Source organism: Selaginella moellendorffii, unplaced genomic scaffold (genome assembly GCF_000143415.4).
Source record: "Selaginella moellendorffii unplaced genomic scaffold, v1.0 SELMOscaffold_5, whole genome shotgun sequence".
NCBI classification, from domain to species: Eukaryota; Viridiplantae; Streptophyta; class Lycopodiopsida; order Selaginellales; family Selaginellaceae; genus Selaginella; species Selaginella moellendorffii.
In genome coordinates this window covers 3,922,300-3,937,976 of record NW_003314266.1, presented here as the reverse complement: position 1 = coordinate 3,937,976, position 15,677 = coordinate 3,922,300, and the positions used below count along the sequence as shown (strand labels likewise).

The 15,677-nt window shown below is 45.9% G+C and overlaps 4 protein-coding genes across 4 annotated transcripts; 2 read left to right on the top strand and 2 right to left on the bottom strand.

Annotated features, from left to right (window-relative positions):
* Positions 1–5,323, bottom strand: LOC112344574 (structural maintenance of chromosomes protein 3-like). The gene is made up of 28 exons (XM_024669535.1): positions 5,256–5,323; positions 5,128–5,203; positions 5,011–5,049; positions 4,882–4,949; positions 4,752–4,823; positions 4,622–4,701; positions 4,498–4,576; positions 4,321–4,438; positions 4,091–4,266; positions 3,798–4,043; positions 3,611–3,732; positions 3,412–3,556; positions 3,192–3,364; positions 3,035–3,134; positions 2,852–2,988; positions 2,594–2,795; positions 2,460–2,547; positions 2,245–2,394; positions 2,029–2,180; positions 1,780–1,971; positions 1,538–1,721; positions 1,417–1,487; positions 1,209–1,360; positions 994–1,162; positions 791–940; positions 633–734; positions 409–583; positions 1–348 (listed from the first exon to the last, which is right to left on the bottom strand). The coding sequence occupies exons 1-28, from the start codon at positions 5,268–5,270 to the stop codon at positions 158–160; spliced, it is 3,624 nt and encodes a 1,207-aa protein (XP_024525303.1). The 5' UTR covers positions 5,271–5,323; the 3' UTR covers positions 1–157.
* Positions 5,324–7,608: 2,285 nt separating this feature from the next.
* LOC112344600 (5'-3' exoribonuclease 2-like) lies at positions 7,609–9,697 on the top strand. The gene has a single exon (XM_024669660.1). It carries the CDS (start codon positions 7,667–7,669, stop codon positions 9,641–9,643), a length of 1,977 nt encoding a protein of 658 aa, XP_024525428.1. The 5' UTR covers positions 7,609–7,666; the 3' UTR covers positions 9,644–9,697.
* LOC112344602 (double-stranded RNA-binding protein 8-like) lies at positions 9,609–10,463 on the bottom strand. Its single transcript, XM_024669662.1, has 3 exons — positions 10,185–10,463; positions 9,885–10,104; positions 9,609–9,817 (listed from the first exon to the last, which is right to left on the bottom strand). Exons 1-3 carry the CDS (start codon positions 10,434–10,436, stop codon positions 9,708–9,710), a joined length of 582 nt encoding a protein of 193 aa, XP_024525430.1. The 5' UTR covers positions 10,437–10,463; the 3' UTR covers positions 9,609–9,707.
* LOC112344601 (translation initiation factor IF-3-like) lies at positions 10,420–12,979 on the top strand. Its single transcript, XM_024669661.1, has 10 exons — positions 10,420–10,607; positions 10,659–10,779; positions 10,867–10,934; positions 10,983–11,081; positions 11,138–11,191; positions 11,242–11,310; positions 11,374–11,472; positions 11,531–11,704; positions 11,755–12,453; positions 12,538–12,979. Exons 1-8 carry the CDS (start codon positions 10,467–10,469, stop codon positions 11,690–11,692), a joined length of 813 nt encoding a protein of 270 aa, XP_024525429.1. The 5' UTR covers positions 10,420–10,466; the 3' UTR covers positions 11,693–11,704; positions 11,755–12,453; positions 12,538–12,979.
* Positions 12,980–15,677: the final 2,698 nt, after the last annotated feature.

Here is a 15,677-nt window from a genome sequence, read left to right as displayed (position 1 = left end):
TGACAAAAACATCCAAAGATCGTATTTAGTAGAGCTTGTGAAAATTTACAAAACGAAGCGCTGTTAAGAGTCAGTCAGCTGCACAAAGCGTATACGCGAGTAAGAGAGGAAAGGAAAAGAAAGAGAGGGACCAAACTCTTTCCCAAGTCCCGAAAAGTCACTCGTTGTGGTGGGTTTGATCCTGCTCGATAAACTGCAGAGCGTCGTCTTTGCTGATAACGTCCACTCGGCTCACTCTGTTCTTGTGCGTCACACCATAGATCCTGTCCGCAACCTTGACAAGCTCGGACCGGAAAGTCGTCGTGATAAATTGAGTATTCGCAGTATCGGCCTGACGCTTGATCATGTCTGGAATGAAATGGAAGAATAGTTGGTCCGGCTAGCCAAGAAACAAAACTCAAAACTTACTTCCAACGGCAGTTCGGTACTGTGGATCCAGAGCTGCGTCGATTTCGTCAAACAGATAAAAAGGTCCAGGATCACAGCGCTGTATAGCAAAGATGAGTGCTAGCGCCACAACAGTCTTCTGGCCACCGGAAAGCTGTTTCATCGATTGCGTCTCCCCTTGTCCGGTGAAGGAAACCTGCACGGAGACACGTTACACGCAAAGCCACAAACAAAAGCACACGTACCTTCACTTTGACACCGACGTACTTCTCCACCCTTCCCTCGCTTCCTGCTTCCCGGTTTCCGTCTTCATCATTATCTGCGTCCTCGTCCTCAGCCTCGTCAGCCTGTCAAGAACAATAATACACTGTCAAGCGCGGATATAACAACACTACGTACTCACCTTTCTCTTCTTCATCATCACAAGAGAGCCATGCCCACCTTGGACAAGCTCCGCAAATGCCTCCCTGAAATTCTTCGCCACCCCTTTGAAAGTCCGTTCAATAGCCTCGTCCTTACGTTGGTCCAGAACCGAAATGAGCTCACGAATTTTCTGCATAAGGCGGAGGTTGCATGACTATGTCTTTGATTGAAACGGTTGAGTACCTCGTCGCCATTGTCAAGCTCAGCCTGGCGTTTATGTAGTTCCTCCCTTTGCTCGGTGAAATTAACATACTGATCCAAAGCTTTCTTGTTGACGTGGCTAAACTTTTTCAGCTCCTCGTTGCATTTGTGAAACATCTTATGTAGCTCCTTCAAACTTTTGCGCTGGTACCTGCCAAGGAGCTGTTAGTAAACGGCATTGCTCCATGATTCATTACTTCTCAAAAGCATCAGACGGTAAGGAGCCCAAGTCTCGGATCTTTTTCGTCAAGTCCTCGCGCTTAACTTGAAGAAGGTTTTTGCGATTCAGCAACTGCTCAAGGTCCTTTGCCTCGTCTTGAAGAGTCCGCTCGTAATTGTCCTCCAAAGCCTGATCATAAAGGTCAAGATTCAGATCCAGATCCAGTTATGAACAAGAGGCAGAACCTTTAGCTCATCTTTCGCATTTTTGAGATCCCTGACTTGTTTGGCATGCTTCTCAATATTATCCGTAATTACTGTAAAAGAATGTAATGCAGCACATGATAAAGACATAGACTTGACTTACCTTTGAGATTACGAGTAGCTTCTTCTACTGCGGTGCTTGCATCTACCGATGCTTGCTTCTTTTGTTCTAAATCGGCGAGCATCGAATCTGGATCTATTGCTGAAAACTGAGCCTCCAACTCCTGCTGCCTCCTTACAAGATTTGTAGAAAGTAAAGTCTCGAGCTCGCTCATACGGGTTTCCGTCTGTAGGTCCCATCGGTTATAACAACGCACAAACATGAATGACGAAAAAGTACATTACCTCCATTCTAGCAGCTCTATACCGCACTAGCATATCTTTTAAATCCGAGATCTCCGGGTTCAAACGAGAAAGTTCCGTCTTCTCGTCTGGTGTAAGCTGGTCAATGAGATCTGTACCCATTTCTGTCCGTTTCGTCAAAATGCTTGATCGAACTTGCTCGATATGCTGATGAGCAACTGCAAGTGACTTTTTCTGCAACCATGTATTCATTTAGCATGATGCAGAACTTAAACTAAAAATGCCAAGCACCTTTTTTTCAATGGCGTGAACTAGAGAGGTCTCCTGCTTTTTCAAATTAGAGATATCACTCTTTAGCTGCTCGGCCAACGATTTATGGTGCGCGCGCGTTGGTTCCAGTTTCTGCAGTTCTGTAACCACTTGGTTGATCTTCTGATCTATATGTGTGCACCAGTTAAGAAAAAAGAACCAAGTCTAAATGTGTAAAAAGAGTTTAGAAAAGGATATCTTGGAAAGAGTTCCGAACTTTTTCCAGCTCCTGCTCTTTCAAGTGAATGGCTCTTGCATTCTCTTTCACAATTGTCATGTACTTGAGCTTGGACCGTCTGTGGTCATAGAAACCACCGGTCATACCACCCTTTTTACTGACTTGGTCGCCTGGAAATTTACGATGGTTAAACTGTATCACGCAACAACAACAACAACAACAACAACGTGCTTACCTTCCATAGTGATGCAATCTAGATCGGCCGAACGAGCAAAATTTGTGGCGACATCGAGGTCACGGCAAATTATAGTCCTTCCAAATACCTGAAAAGCAAATGTGATGTAGAGATAAAACAACTACAGACCACACCTGTCCGAATGCTTCACTAAATTTCGGGTCAAACCTCAACTTCTTGAGGAGAGGAACGACATCGGAACTCGTCGGGTAAGTTACTCTAGGAGCTCGCACACGATTTAGTGGAATAAACGTGACCCGTCCACCCTTTTCAGCACTCAGATAACGAATTATCCTCGTAGAGATATCGTCAGTATCAACAACGACATGGTACAAACTGCAGCCAAGTTGATTTTCAGATGAGAATGGTAAAAAGGAAAAAATTTCACTCGCCTGTTTCCGGCAGTCACTTCGACAGCCGTAAAAAACTTGTCATCGCAGTCAAGAAGCTCAAAAAGTGGACCATGCACGCCTGAAATATTATGATCTCTACAGATTCGTCTCACAGAGTTCAATCCTCGACGAATGTCCTGAAAAACAAAAACTGATATGACAAACTAGAATTGTCTTGCTTACCCCAGGAGCAGAATGATCTAAAGCCTTCTCTGCCTTGACAATGTCAAACTTCAGTTTATCAACTTCATTGCTGAGGATACTCTCTGTCTTCCAAAGTTTTCTGGCACAAAGAATCATGTGATTAGTCGCGCTGGTATCAGTATTAGTGATTATTCACTTTCTAGTTTCCTGGTGTTCATCTCGTTGGACCTTCAGGGCAGCAATGTCATCCATGCATTTCGCCACAAGAGCTTCTTCGTCAGCTAATTCCCGAGACCGATCTTGGATACTCTTTGTGTGCGCTTCGAGCTCCTCGTTCATATGACGGATTTCCTCCTCCAGTTTTACAATCTAAAGCGGGAGCAAACGAGGTAAGAACAAAGAAATGAATAGCAAACCTGTGCAGAAGTCGTTTCCACCACCTTCTCCAAGTCTGAAGCTTCTTTCTGGAGCCATTTGTCTCGTTCTCGTTTGCTTCCAAACTGCGTAGCTCGACCCTGCTTCTGATAAAGAACGCTCAGCCGTTTCTCGCGCTCTATAATTCTGAGAAACAGGCAAAATTATGAAGATCAAAAGAAAACAATTATCATGCGTTACCCTTTGGTAATTTCGTCTTCTTCTGCTACTTGTCGATCATACACGGGCTTCACTTGCTCAAACTCATTCTCCGTTTTTTTAATCTCCTTTTCAAGCGATTGGAGCTCCTTTGTTACCTCTTCCTGAACATAAAATTCAAGTAAAGCGACTTAAATTTGCCGTTGGTGGGAATAAAAGTATACAACACCTTTGTTCTTGCTTCAGACTTGATTCGGTCTTCTACATCTCGAACGTCCAGCTCAAACTTGGCTAAAGCCTTCATAGCTTCAGTTTTCTGCTTCTCAGCGGATTCCTTCTCCTTGAGCAAACCTTGCTGTCCTTTAGCCAAAGTTTTGAGCTCCTTCTCAATTCCTTTCAAACGTTCGTGCGACTCCACAACAGCATTGTGCATGTTCGACGACTTTTCGGACACTCTAGCGCGAGCTTCTTCAATCTGTGTTCAAATGATCAGTTATCTATTTTAGAAGGAAATTTCGTTACCTCTTCCAGCTTTTGCCTCGCGTCAAGAAGCTCCTTTTCAAAAATCGTATACTCTAGAGACCTCCTCTGCTTATCTAGCTGCTGATACTTCTTCAGCTCCTCCTTCTCTTCATCCAACTCCTTGAGCCTCTCTTCAATATACTGCACAACGTCAATGATCTGTTTCCTCCGATTCTCTGTACGACACATTAAGTAAGACAGACAATCTCAGACATCGACTTGGAGCTCACCGGTGTCCTGCATAATCTTCAGACTCTCCTTCCTGCGCTCCTCATACACCCGTGTACCACCGATTTCTTTAAGAAGATCAAGACGCTCACTGTCTTTCATGAGGGTCAGGGACGCAATCTGCGACATAGTTAAACGCCGTTAGAATGGCATGCCAAGAACTAAAAGAAGGAACTCACTTTGCCCTGCTGCACAACGTAGTAGGGATTTGATCTGGAAAATCCGGCACTTTCCAGAAGGTTCATCACTTCAGTCTTCCTGCATCAATGTCAGCTGGTATTAATCTTTCGTCTTCGTACTTACGTGATATGCTTCTTGTCCAGAAAATACTCGTCTTTCTTCATACCGATTGTCCGCCTGAGGCGAACTTCTTCTTTGTCGACCTTGAAAGACAAATTAAAGAAACACCCAAACAGGAGAAAATGTACTTTACCGGTATGCGATTGTCGCTGTTGTCAAAGACGATCTCCACAAATGCGGATAGCACTTGATGTCCGGCACCTTCCTGTAGACATAAAACACATGAGAAGACCGCCCAGCAACACACTCGGAAGCAATCTTACATGGAGAAGTGCTTGTCTGTCTTCAGCTCGCAGGTTGTGAAACAGGTCGCTAAGAACGAATCGAATTGCTGGAAGAAAGAAAGAACACACAAGCATGAAAAAAGAATTTCTCATAAGAAGAACACTCACCGTGGAAAAAATTTGTTTTTCCAGAGCCATTGGCGCCAACTGTAAAGAACATAAACAGATCACTCCGCAAGAAAAGGAGGGCAAAATAACGGAGATTTCTACAGGAAGAATGCGTACCAACACAGTTGTGCTTAGGACTAAAAGGCTCAGTCGCGACCTGTTCTTTGTAGCTCTTGAAACCTTCGATAATCACCTGAAAATCGAGCGCATTTTCCAGCAGCGGCCACGCGAAGACTCGATCATACCTGTTTGATGTACATCGCGCTCGCTCCCCGGTACCCTAAGCCGCCATAGCCTTCCCTCCTTCACTCTTTTAATTGAAAAGCCCTAAACCACGAATATTATGTTTTAAAGTTAGGGTTATGGCAATATAGCTTCTCTTTCAAGTTTGAAAGCGGGCATCGCCACGAAATTGGACAAGTTCCATTGTCACATCGTGCTTTCGAGTGAAGAGCAGCTTAGAAGTGAAGAAGAAATGCAAAGATTCTCATCAGACCTTGTAACACCAATAGTTCTAGTTGTTACATCTCCCATAGCTTCTCTCTTGATTGTCTATTCTCTCTCTTGGCTCGCTCTCGCTCTCCAGGAGCTCAAGCACGATTTGTACCAGCGTGCTGTGCAATTAATCGTTGGCTCTTTTTCTTGCTTTTGGTTTGAGAAGATTGGGATCCTTGTTCTTTGCAGCTCTCACTCGTTCCTTCCCAGGCTGTGATGAAACCTTTCCCGATCTTGTTCTTTGCAGCTCCCACTCGTTTCTTCCCAGACTGCAGCTCTCACTCGTTTCTTCCCAGACTGTGGTGGAAGAAAGGAAAAGAATAAAATGAGATGAAGAGATGGAATAAAAGAGAAAAAGAGAAGCCTGCCTTACCTGCAGGGCCGCTGTTCGTGCGGCTTTCGCCTCGGCATCTTTCTTGTTCTTGGCAGTACCACCCTTGTAGAAAAAAATACCGATCTCCACAGTTGCTTCAAACTCTGACTTGTGACTCGGTCCTTTGATCTCCACTTGATGCGTGCTCTTGGAGCTCACTCTTGCAAAGCCCGGTCTTTACCCGCTCAGGAAGACGAAAACCGTGAGATTCAAGCGATCGTATCAGGGAGCCATCGGCTGAAGTAGGCCCATTGAGCGCATCCAGGGCCTTGTTGGCGGCGCTGTGCTTGGCGGCCTTGAGGTCTGGAAAACCATCCTCCGAGTCGTATTTGAGGCCATTCACCTCGACAGAAGCTTGGAACCGAGGGAGATGCGGCAGGCCTTCCATGGAAAAGTCGTACTGCGGCATTGTCCAGCTTTCTGCACATTAACTACCGTCGCCCCGAGACGTCAGAATGTTCTATAGAATGTGTTGCATATGTCAAAGTGTCACCTTGTTCTAGATCCATTCTTCTTCTACGGATTGGGAGGACCGATCAGTCAAATACCTTCTCAAGGTGGCAAGCACACTAATGAATTTTCTTATTTTTTCTTCCTTGCACAGATGAAGAATGGGTGACGTTCTGCTTGCTTGAGACAAAAGAACCCAACAAGGGAGTATGCACGTCTCGTAAACGCAAAGGGTACATGTTAAAAAATCATGCCGATGTTGCAAGCCTATCGGGAAAGAGATCAAGGCAATTGTTTGCGTTCCTTTCTTTTAAGGAATTAGATTGCCGCCATGGACAAGAATCGCATCTAGATTCGCCCCGGATAATACGGCGTCAAGGTCTCCTGGAAACTTGCTCGGCAGCTTTAGCCGGTCTGCGAGATAAGTAACCCTCTACGGGCAAGGATTTCTTGTTCGATGCGAAGAAAAAGACGAGTTTGACTCGTCGGCAAGTACCTGGTCGCATCAAGGAAGACTTCGAGAGCATGGGGCAGAAGCTGGCTTCGATGAACCTGGGACATCTCGTGGACGTGATGCATACCCTGGGTGCCCAGGTTGAGGCGCTGCACTCCGAAATGAAGATGAAACTCAACAACATCCGTCTGACGGGGTCCTCTTTATGATGGTTGAAAAAGCAGGCGATTGCCTGGGCCACCGTCCAAATGCTTGTGTCTTTCTGTTGAAAATCGCTGAAACTTGTATGCAACCCCGGGCTAGCGTTACATTGTGCAATGGTTGTGGTTGGACCAAAAAATGTGCGCATTGATCAATGATACAAAGTATGCACGTCTCCTAAATGCAAAGACTATGTTTTCGAAGCTGATTGACGAGAATCGCAAAGAGTGTGGCAAGCTTATCGAGGACGAGCAGAATTGCTTTGGCAAGTACGTGGAGCAAACACAGACCTGCTGGTGTCACTTCTCCTGCACAGTGACCACCGGAATGTTTTCTTAGCTTTCACAGAATTTGCAGCTACGCTTTGGCCAAAGATATATTTTAGATTTTAAAATACTATATGTCAAGGTGATAACATCTTATCTTCTGCACAACATTGCTGTCAAGATGATACCATCTTATCTTCTGCACAACATTGCTATCATCTAGATTCAAGCCAAAGACCTAAAACCACTAAAAAACCGTGGATGAAAAGGAAACAACACGTACAATGGGAACAGAAATGAGTCTATATACAATCTAAACCAAATAATGAAGAAATGAAATGGATTCTTAGATAGATCATAGAATATACCGGTTATTTTGTGCCCTTCAATTTTGAATTTAACTGAAAGTTAGGGTTTATGGGGATTCCTTCGTTCTTTGGATGGCTTTGTCGCGCGTTTCCAGCGGTAGTGGGGGCGAGCTCCGGGCAGTGCCACGACAATCTCTACTTGGACATGAATTCCATCGTCCATTCGTGCTTTCATCCCAGCGGCAGCGATGGCCGCCCATTGCCGACCACGCAAGACGAGGTATTCCAGGGGATTGGAGCTTACATAGACGCTGTGGTGGAGCTTGTTCGTCCCAGGAAGCTCTTGTTCTTGGCCGTGGATGGCGTGGCTCCGCGCGCAAAGATGAACCAGCAGCGCGCGCGGAGATTTGTGGCCGCTAGAGAGGCCGCCGATGCTACCGCTGCCGAGGAAAAACTTCGTGGGCGATTTGCCGCCGAGGGGAGAGCTCTCCCGCCTCCCGGGAGAGGATCTGGATTGGAAGACTCGAATGTGATCACTCCCGGGACGAAGTTCATGGCCGATCTCTCCGCTGCTCTGCGAGAGTACGTAAATCTTCGTCTCGCCACCAGCGCTTCGTGGAAGGGCCTCCAAGTGATACTCTCCGACTCGAGCGTTCCTGGAGAGGGAGAGCACAAGATCATGAGCTTCATTTGCGGGAAGAGGAAAAACCACTCTGGAGAGTATGATCCGGAGACCAGCCACTGTGTTTTTGGAGCCGACGCTGATTTGATCCTCCTGACACTCGCCACTCACGAGCAGAACTTCTCCATCTTGCGTGAATCTCGAGAGTGGACGAGCCAGCGGCAGGAAAACGTTGCTACTGGATTTGAGTTCCTCGATCTTTCGCTGCTACGCGAATGCCTCGTCCAGAGAATGAGAGTGGCCGAGTGTCCACCGTTTGAGATCGATGACGAGCGGGTGATAGACGACTTTGTGTTTATGTGCTGCTTGATCGGCAACGATTTTCTCCCTCACATTCCAACTTTGCTGATTGACGATGGGGCTATCGACTCGATGATCACCATCTACACAACCGAGTTCACGCAAATGGGTGACTATCTCACGAGAAACGGTGAAATGAACTTACCGAGTGTGGCACACTTCTTCTCCGCCATAGCTGCCAGCGAAGAAGGCTTCCTCAAGAACAAGTATAAGAAGAAAGAGAGGAGGAAAAGGCCGAGACGTACCAGAAGAAGACGAGAGTTTGCTGGAGCTCCAAGTCGAGTAGACCAAGAAGATCACGTCGTGGAGGTTCCGGAAGAGGTCTGGGATCTAGAAAACGGTGAAGACGTAGCTCTGGAACTGGATAACACTGTCGTAGATCACTTGGAACTCGAGCAAAGTGAAGAACCTCAGCCATCCAGTCCTGAAAATCACGAGCTCGACGAGCAGCACAGAACCTTGGAGCTGCTAAAACTGAAAGTGAGGACGCAACTTACCAGGAACCAAGATCGCGAATTCAACATCCAGCTCAAGATGGACAGGAGTGATCTCGGCTCGCCAGGATGGAAGACGAGGTACTACTCCCTCAAGCTCGAGGTGGCCGAGAGCGAGAGTGCCAAGGTGGTGCTCAAGTACCTGGAAGGCCTTGCATGGATCCTCCGCTACTACTACCACGGCGTGAGCTCCTGGCGATGGTACTACCCTTACTACTACGCACCGTTTGCCTCGGACTTCTCCGAAAGAATCTCTGGCTTTGTCTTCCATCCCACTCTCGGTGAGCCACTCAAGCCTCTGGAGCAGCTCCTGGCCGTGCTACCACCGCAAAGTTCCACTGCTCTTCCGGCCTGCTACCAGAAGCTAATGCTCGATCCAGCCTCTCCCATCGCTGATTTCTACCCGGGAGCTTTCGAAGTCGACTACACCGGATCGAAGAAGGCCTGGAAAGGAGTCGTGAAGCTACCGTTTGTGGACGAGGCCCGACTCACTGCGGCAACAAGAGAGCTCCAGGAGCTGCTAAGTGAGGAAGAAATGCGAAGGAATAGATTCTCATCAGACCTTGTGCTCGCTCTAAACACGAATAGTTCCAGTGCTTCATTGAGGTAATCGCTACAAATACAAAGACACAAAATAGAGGTTTGAGTTACCAGCTTTGCTGCCTCGAGATCTCTCACACCCGTGGTTTGCGTCGTGGTGATTCTTTCTCGATCTTGTTCTTGGCAGCTCTCACTCGCTTTTTTCCAGACTGTGGTGGAACGTAATCGTCTGAAGGAGCGGCCTCTGAGAGAAAACGAAAAGAATGAGAGAGATGAGATGAGAGATACAAGAAAAGAGAAGCATTCCTTACCTGCAAGTTCTTTGATCGCAAGAATCGCTGTTCTTGCGGCTTTCACCTCGGCCTCTTTCTTGCTCTTGGCAGTACCACCCTTGTACAAAACTCCACCGATCTCCACAGTCGCTGCAAACACTGAATTGTGGCTCGGCCCAGTGATCTCAATTTGGTAGATTGGAAGAGAGAAGCCATTCCTTTGCGCGTACTCTTGGAGCACATTCTTGCAAAGCCCGGTCTTTAGAACACCCAAGAACAAGCACGAAGAAAAGAAAGAAGCATGAGAAGAGAAAGAGAATGCAAGCTACGCGATCGTACCATGGAGGAGCCAGAGGCATCGGTGGAAGCGCCATTGGCGCCGCCAATAAGCGAATCCAGCGCCTTCTTGGCGGCGCTGTGCTCGGCGGCCTTGAGATTGGGAAATCCATCCTCGGACTCGTACTTGACGCCATTCACCTCGACCGAAGCTTGGAATCGCGGAAGATGGGGCAGGCCTTGCTTGATGGAATCGTACTGCGGCACCGTCCAGCCCGATTTCTGCGCGAATTCTTGGAGCTGGCTCTTGTACATTTTGGAAGAACCCTAACTTAAACCCTAGCTATGGCGCTATGGCGTCGTCTTGTTCTTCGCGCTTCTTCTTGTACAGCGCGGCGAGCGGCCGGTGCGATTGAGAGGAGCGATCAGGACTTGCAATGGCGCTGGAGCGGCGATCTCCTCTTCTCCAGGAGCTACGCTAGAAATGTAAGCAAGCGCGCTCCTCTCCTCCCAAGAATGAATTTTTTCCTTGCGCAGACGAAGAAAGACGATGACGATGACATTATCGGCGATCCTCGCGCACGGCCGAATGCTCCAAAGGGACCCCGGATGAACAGAGCCATCGCCGATCGCTTCATTCGCCTTGTCGATTCAGAAGGTATTCGATTTTTTTTTTAGTTTATGTGTTTTGGGTTTCCTGGAAGAACTAAAGAACTTTTTTCACGATTCTGTGGTTTTCTCTCAGGTCACAAAGTAGTAACGAGAGAGGAAGCGCTCGGCCTTGCTGAGAAGCAGGGACTAGACTTGGTCGAGGTACTGCATTGTTTGATCTTCCATGAAACTAGAATTTTCCACGAACAGGTTGATCCATCCAAGGAACCGGTTGTCTGCAAACTTATGGACTACAAGAAGGAGAAGTACAAGGAAAAAGTCAGGGAGAAAGAACGCAAGAAGACGAATGTACGTAGCGATCTTCCTTCCATTTCTCTTGGCTTGCTAACTTATTTGCAATGCAGTTGGAGTCTCGAAGGCTGAGTGACCTGAAAGAGCTTCAAGTGACTTCTAAGATCGTGAGTTTTCCACGTTCCATGGTTCTTCGTTTCATCTATGAGCTTTTCAGGAGGAGAGAGACCTTGAGATGAAAGCAGACATGGCATCGAAACTTATCCAGCGAGGTCATCGCTTGAAGGTGCAAGCTTTTTTTTTTCTTTTCTACGTTGGAAAAACGCTGCTAAGCTACTCTTTTATCCAGTTTGTTGTCAAGCTCCCGAATAAACCAGTCAAGGACGACGAAGGTCCAGTCAGGTCAGATCCCAAAGCATTGAAGCTCATCGATCGACTCATCGAACTGGTATAGTACTTCCTCATCCTTCATTTCGTTTTGGCTTTTCTGAGACTCCGATATGCAGCTTAAGGATGTATCAAAGCTGGAACAAGGTCCGCAATCCGAAAGACATCGTGCTTGGGCGATTCTAAGACCACTGCCTTCGACGAGTAAGCAGCAGCAGCAGCAGCAAAAAGGCTCCGCTCCCAAGGCCTCTACTAAAGGCCCTGAAAAGCCTGCGCCGTGACTAACCAAAGAGGTCTGGCCTGATATTCACAGTCAACTTCTTTGGTGTAACACTGACTGCAGGTATCAATGTTTTGAGGGAGCCATTCCATTCGAATCGAGATGTGTGGTGTTTTACTTTCAATGCAATCATCAGAGACTTGGGGACTGATATGGACAAGTTCTTCGGCAATAAAGATGGTGAGCACAGCCAGCCAGCAACAGGAAGAAGTGGATCGATCGGCACAAAAGCTTTTCTAGGAAAACGAAGGAAAAAAGAAGAACAGGAGGCACAGGAACAGGAGGAAAGGAACTTGGGCGACACTGTTTGAAGGACGTGACACGAGATGAGCTGGAGGAGGGGCCAAAGTTATAGTCCGCTACGACGACGAGTTTTTCTTTTTCTACCAGAGCCAAAGCAAAGCAAGCAAGCACGCAACGACGCCATCGCCTTTGCGAAGCACATGATTGTCATTGCAGTGTGACAATTGACCGGCGTACCCGAAAGAGCATTGGTTGAGACAAGGGAGAAAGCGTACCATCGGCGCGGCATTAAAAATTCGGGGGTGGCCTTATAAAAACTCGCGAAGCAGTCAGTCAGGTGGTGGCTCACGCGGGGAAGAACGACTCAATCGGCGGGACGAAGATGAGAAGCTCTCCCTTCTTTTCTTCTCGAGAAAGAAGGATAACTTCCTCGAAAAGAAAGAAAGAGAAGCTCTCGGTTCCAATCCAGAGAGCCGTGCTGCTCCTACTTGCCTCTCTCCTGACGCTACTGCGCCAAAGGTACGCACACACCATTCCCTCTTTTCCCAGCTTTTATATCGCGCTCGTTACACTTCTTTTTATTCACTCATCCCGGCTTGGCAGTGGCGAGATTTGTGTTGTTTCAAGGTGGTGGAGGTGGGCTTGATTTTGGAGGATTTTGACCCCGAGCTTTTGCCTCGTAGTGCTGCCGCTACATGGCTATGGCGTACTGGAAGATGCTTTGGATTCACACACTGAAAGAGAGGGAGGAGCTCTCTCAATCATTCGAGACCATGCATATGAAAAAAAGAGGCCCCGGGACAAAATAGCACAGGCATGTGGATGGTGCAAAGCCATCCATCAACACCTTAGCGGCAAATCTTTCGCTATCTTTTGGATGCTCGTCTTTGTCAGCTCGCTCCAAACAAAAACAAACACGCCCCCGGGGTTTTAGTATTCAATCCCACACTTTGCGACGAACATTATACGCAGTGAAATCTTGCCTTGGGCAGTAAGATTTGCCATTGATATTAATAAAACATTTGAGAATTGTAATCAATAATAATGTATTTTGATTATTCACGTGCTACCTGGCATTGTCTCTGGGATTTTAGTTGGATTTTACCCGATAAGAAGTCACGTCGCCACCCTTTATCTTAGTGTTCTCGTGCATGTTATCTCATGTGCTATTTCTTGCCAACTTGACATCATCCACGCAAGAAATACGTATTTGGCCCTGCCTATACCCAATCGGCATTTCAACTAATAATTATATATATATATTAGATCAACTTAATAGAAAAAGTCGAAATTTTCAGGCCTCCAATCTTTGCATCTTTATCCTACGGTTGATGTGTCCCTCCCAACCAATACACTTCTTGGCTAGCTGGAAAGCTTGGAGTGTTGGCCTAAAAGAAATATCCCCTTCATCACTTCATCAAAGAGGGATGGATCCTTGCCAAGTAAAACTCTCCAAACAAAAGAAAATATAAGTGTGGAGAGGAGATGGAAGAAAAGGTGGTGGCGGTCAAACCATCCCGGGTTGGTCCGGTCAACCACGCACGGCCACGCCAAATCCAGAAGAAACCGGAGAGGCACAAAAAACCTTTGCTTGAGTTGCTATCATCAGGAGAGGGGCAAAAAGTATGAAAACCACACAAACAAGCATACAGCGACAACACCACCAACATGGTGTTTTATATTCAAGGCTTTCATGTGCCATGCTTTGTTATAATACACGGGGAGACGATTATAGCACATTGGATCTAGGAGGGAACGATTATAACACATTGGAATGAAGAAGAAACGATTGTTTAATTTTATAACACTCGAGAGCTTCGTTTGAACTCGTGTTCTTGGTTGTTGTAGCAACTTTAGAGCAAGAGCTATCTGACAAACGGCAAAGCGAGGGGAAAAACTTCTACGTGGAAAAACTTGACACTTACGGCCCTCTAAACTAAACCGTACTGGATTTTTCCATGCTGGTGATACGTCAAGAGCAACAACATGCACAGTTTCCTTTTTACCATTATTAACTAGTATAAATTAATATTGATTATAATTTGGTTTGGTGTTTAGATTCGTTGTATTTTGTTTTCATTCAAAGACAACACAATCTATGACTGCTTTGGAGATTGTATGAGAGGAATCTTTTGGTTGTTGGGCATCACAAAACAAGACCAGGTTGAGTTTCTTACACTTTTTTAGCTGTTTTCTTTCTTGGGTGTGTTAAACCGCAAGAGCCTCTTGCTTGCTTTTGCTCTCCACAAAATGTTAATGCTGCTGGGATTGATGGCGGTCCAATTGCCCAGCTCCACCACTACGTCACGGAGCACAAAGGTGTGAAACAAATCTAGATTCTTATTGCTCCTGTTATGAATCGGGGATGCTTATTTGTGCAATTCCAGCTGATCCCTCGAAGCTGGCAGCAAGCAAAATACGTGAACTTCCATCTCACTCACTTCAGGAGTTTAGTGCTCAAATTCATCATAGCATAGTAACGATAGTTGCTCTGATGATTATTATCACGCATGGGGGAATTTTCTCGATTGTTAGCTTATAACTAAAAAAAAGATAATAGAGCCAATAATACTATAACAAATAACAAGAGGATCACCAAATGCAAGAGGCAATCATGGGAGAACTATATTATCATTAGCTTGTTGGTTGAGTGCTTATTTTAATTATTATTACTATTATTACTGTATTGACTATGAAAACCGGCCAGACCTGTTTTTGTTTAGTTTTGTTGCTTAGGCAGGCATGCGACAATGATCATTTGCTTTCCAGTGAAACAGACCAAAGTGTCCAAACAAAACCCAGATTTGTTGTTTCGTGATGTTTGTTTTGCTCCATGAAACAAGAAAAAGGATTGGAATTAAGTACCTTGGGCTTTATGGTGAAAGCGAAGGAAGCTCTGATTTGATATTAATTTGATCAGGTTTGCTCTTTGTTACTATCAACATCTCTCTTTTCTTGTTGAGAGCTCCTTGTTTTGCAGCTTCTTCCAATCTTGCACCAGTGTGGGGAAAAACACAAGGTCACACTCACTTCTTTTATGGTGCAAGCCACTATATAAATAACATAAAACAACAACTATTGGTTGGAAGTGACCATCCCACTGAAAAAACAAACAAAAGCATGCCACACCCCAATCTCTTCCTTTTCATTTCTCTCTTCTTTTACAATCACACACTGGGCCTCAAAAGATAGAAATTTTAATGAGTGAAAGGTGTCTTTCACCATATTCCTTACATTTACTCTTTTTTCTTTTTTCAAAAACTAGCATTTATATTTGAAAAACTTGAAAAGATTCAAGCCCCTCTCTTATGTGGGGCTGAAAACTCTCCTCCAACAATCCAAGCTGCAATTTTCATCTGAAACAATGGAGGGATCTACACCCACTTATGACACTCTTATTTCCAGCTGTACAACAACATCCACAAGCTCAACATTTCTTGATCATAAAAGAGCAAGTTGGCAGCCCAAACGGTTTCACACAAGGCCCCAAGAAACAAGATATATTGCAAAAGGTGGCAATTTTTCCTCCTCCTGTGCTTGTTGATTGCTTTGGTACAAATGTGGTGGTGCTCTATTGTGTGGTGTGCTGCTGGCTTCCAAATCCACCACCCAGGTTTTGATTGAAATCTTGAGATGCTCCAAAGATTCCTGGGGAGGGGCGGTGTAGAGATCTCTAGGCGAGAATGTCCGTGACATGGTTCTCATTTGGAGCAAGGAATGTAGTCCAATCACGCCCAAATGAA

Coding starts and splice junctions, on each gene's coding strand:
- LOC112344602 (XM_024669662.1), bottom strand. CDS start 10,436: ATGTACAAGAGCCAGCTCCAAGAATTCGCGCAGAAATCGGGCTGGACG. Junction 10,105..10,184: donor ATGCCTCTGGCTCCTCCATG/GTACGATCGCGT, acceptor GGTGTTCTAAAG/ACCGGGCTTTGCAAGAATGT. Junction 9,818..9,884: donor TGCGATCAAAGAACTTGCAG/GTAAGGAATGCT, acceptor GTTTTCTCTCAG/AGGCCGCTCCTTCAGACGAT.
- LOC112344600 (XM_024669660.1), top strand. CDS start 7,667: ATGGGGATTCCTTCGTTCTTTGGATGGCTTTGTCGCGCGTTTCCAGCG.
- LOC112344574 (XM_024669535.1), bottom strand. Junction 1,722..1,779: donor ATAGAGCTGCTAGAATGGAG/GTAATGTACTTT, acceptor TGGGACCTACAG/ACGGAAACCCGTATGAGCGA. Junction 1,361..1,416: donor ATGCGAAAGATGAGCTAAAG/GTTCTGCCTCTT, acceptor CTTTATGATCAG/GCTTTGGAGGACAATTACGA.
- LOC112344601 (XM_024669661.1), top strand. CDS start 10,467: ATGGCGCTATGGCGTCGTCTTGTTCTTCGCGCTTCTTCTTGTACAGCG. Junction 10,608..10,658: donor CCAGGAGCTACGCTAGAAAT/GTAAGCAAGCGC, acceptor TTCCTTGCGCAG/ACGAAGAAAGACGATGACGA. Junction 11,082..11,137: donor AAGAACGCAAGAAGACGAAT/GTACGTAGCGAT, acceptor TTTGCAATGCAG/TTGGAGTCTCGAAGGCTGAG.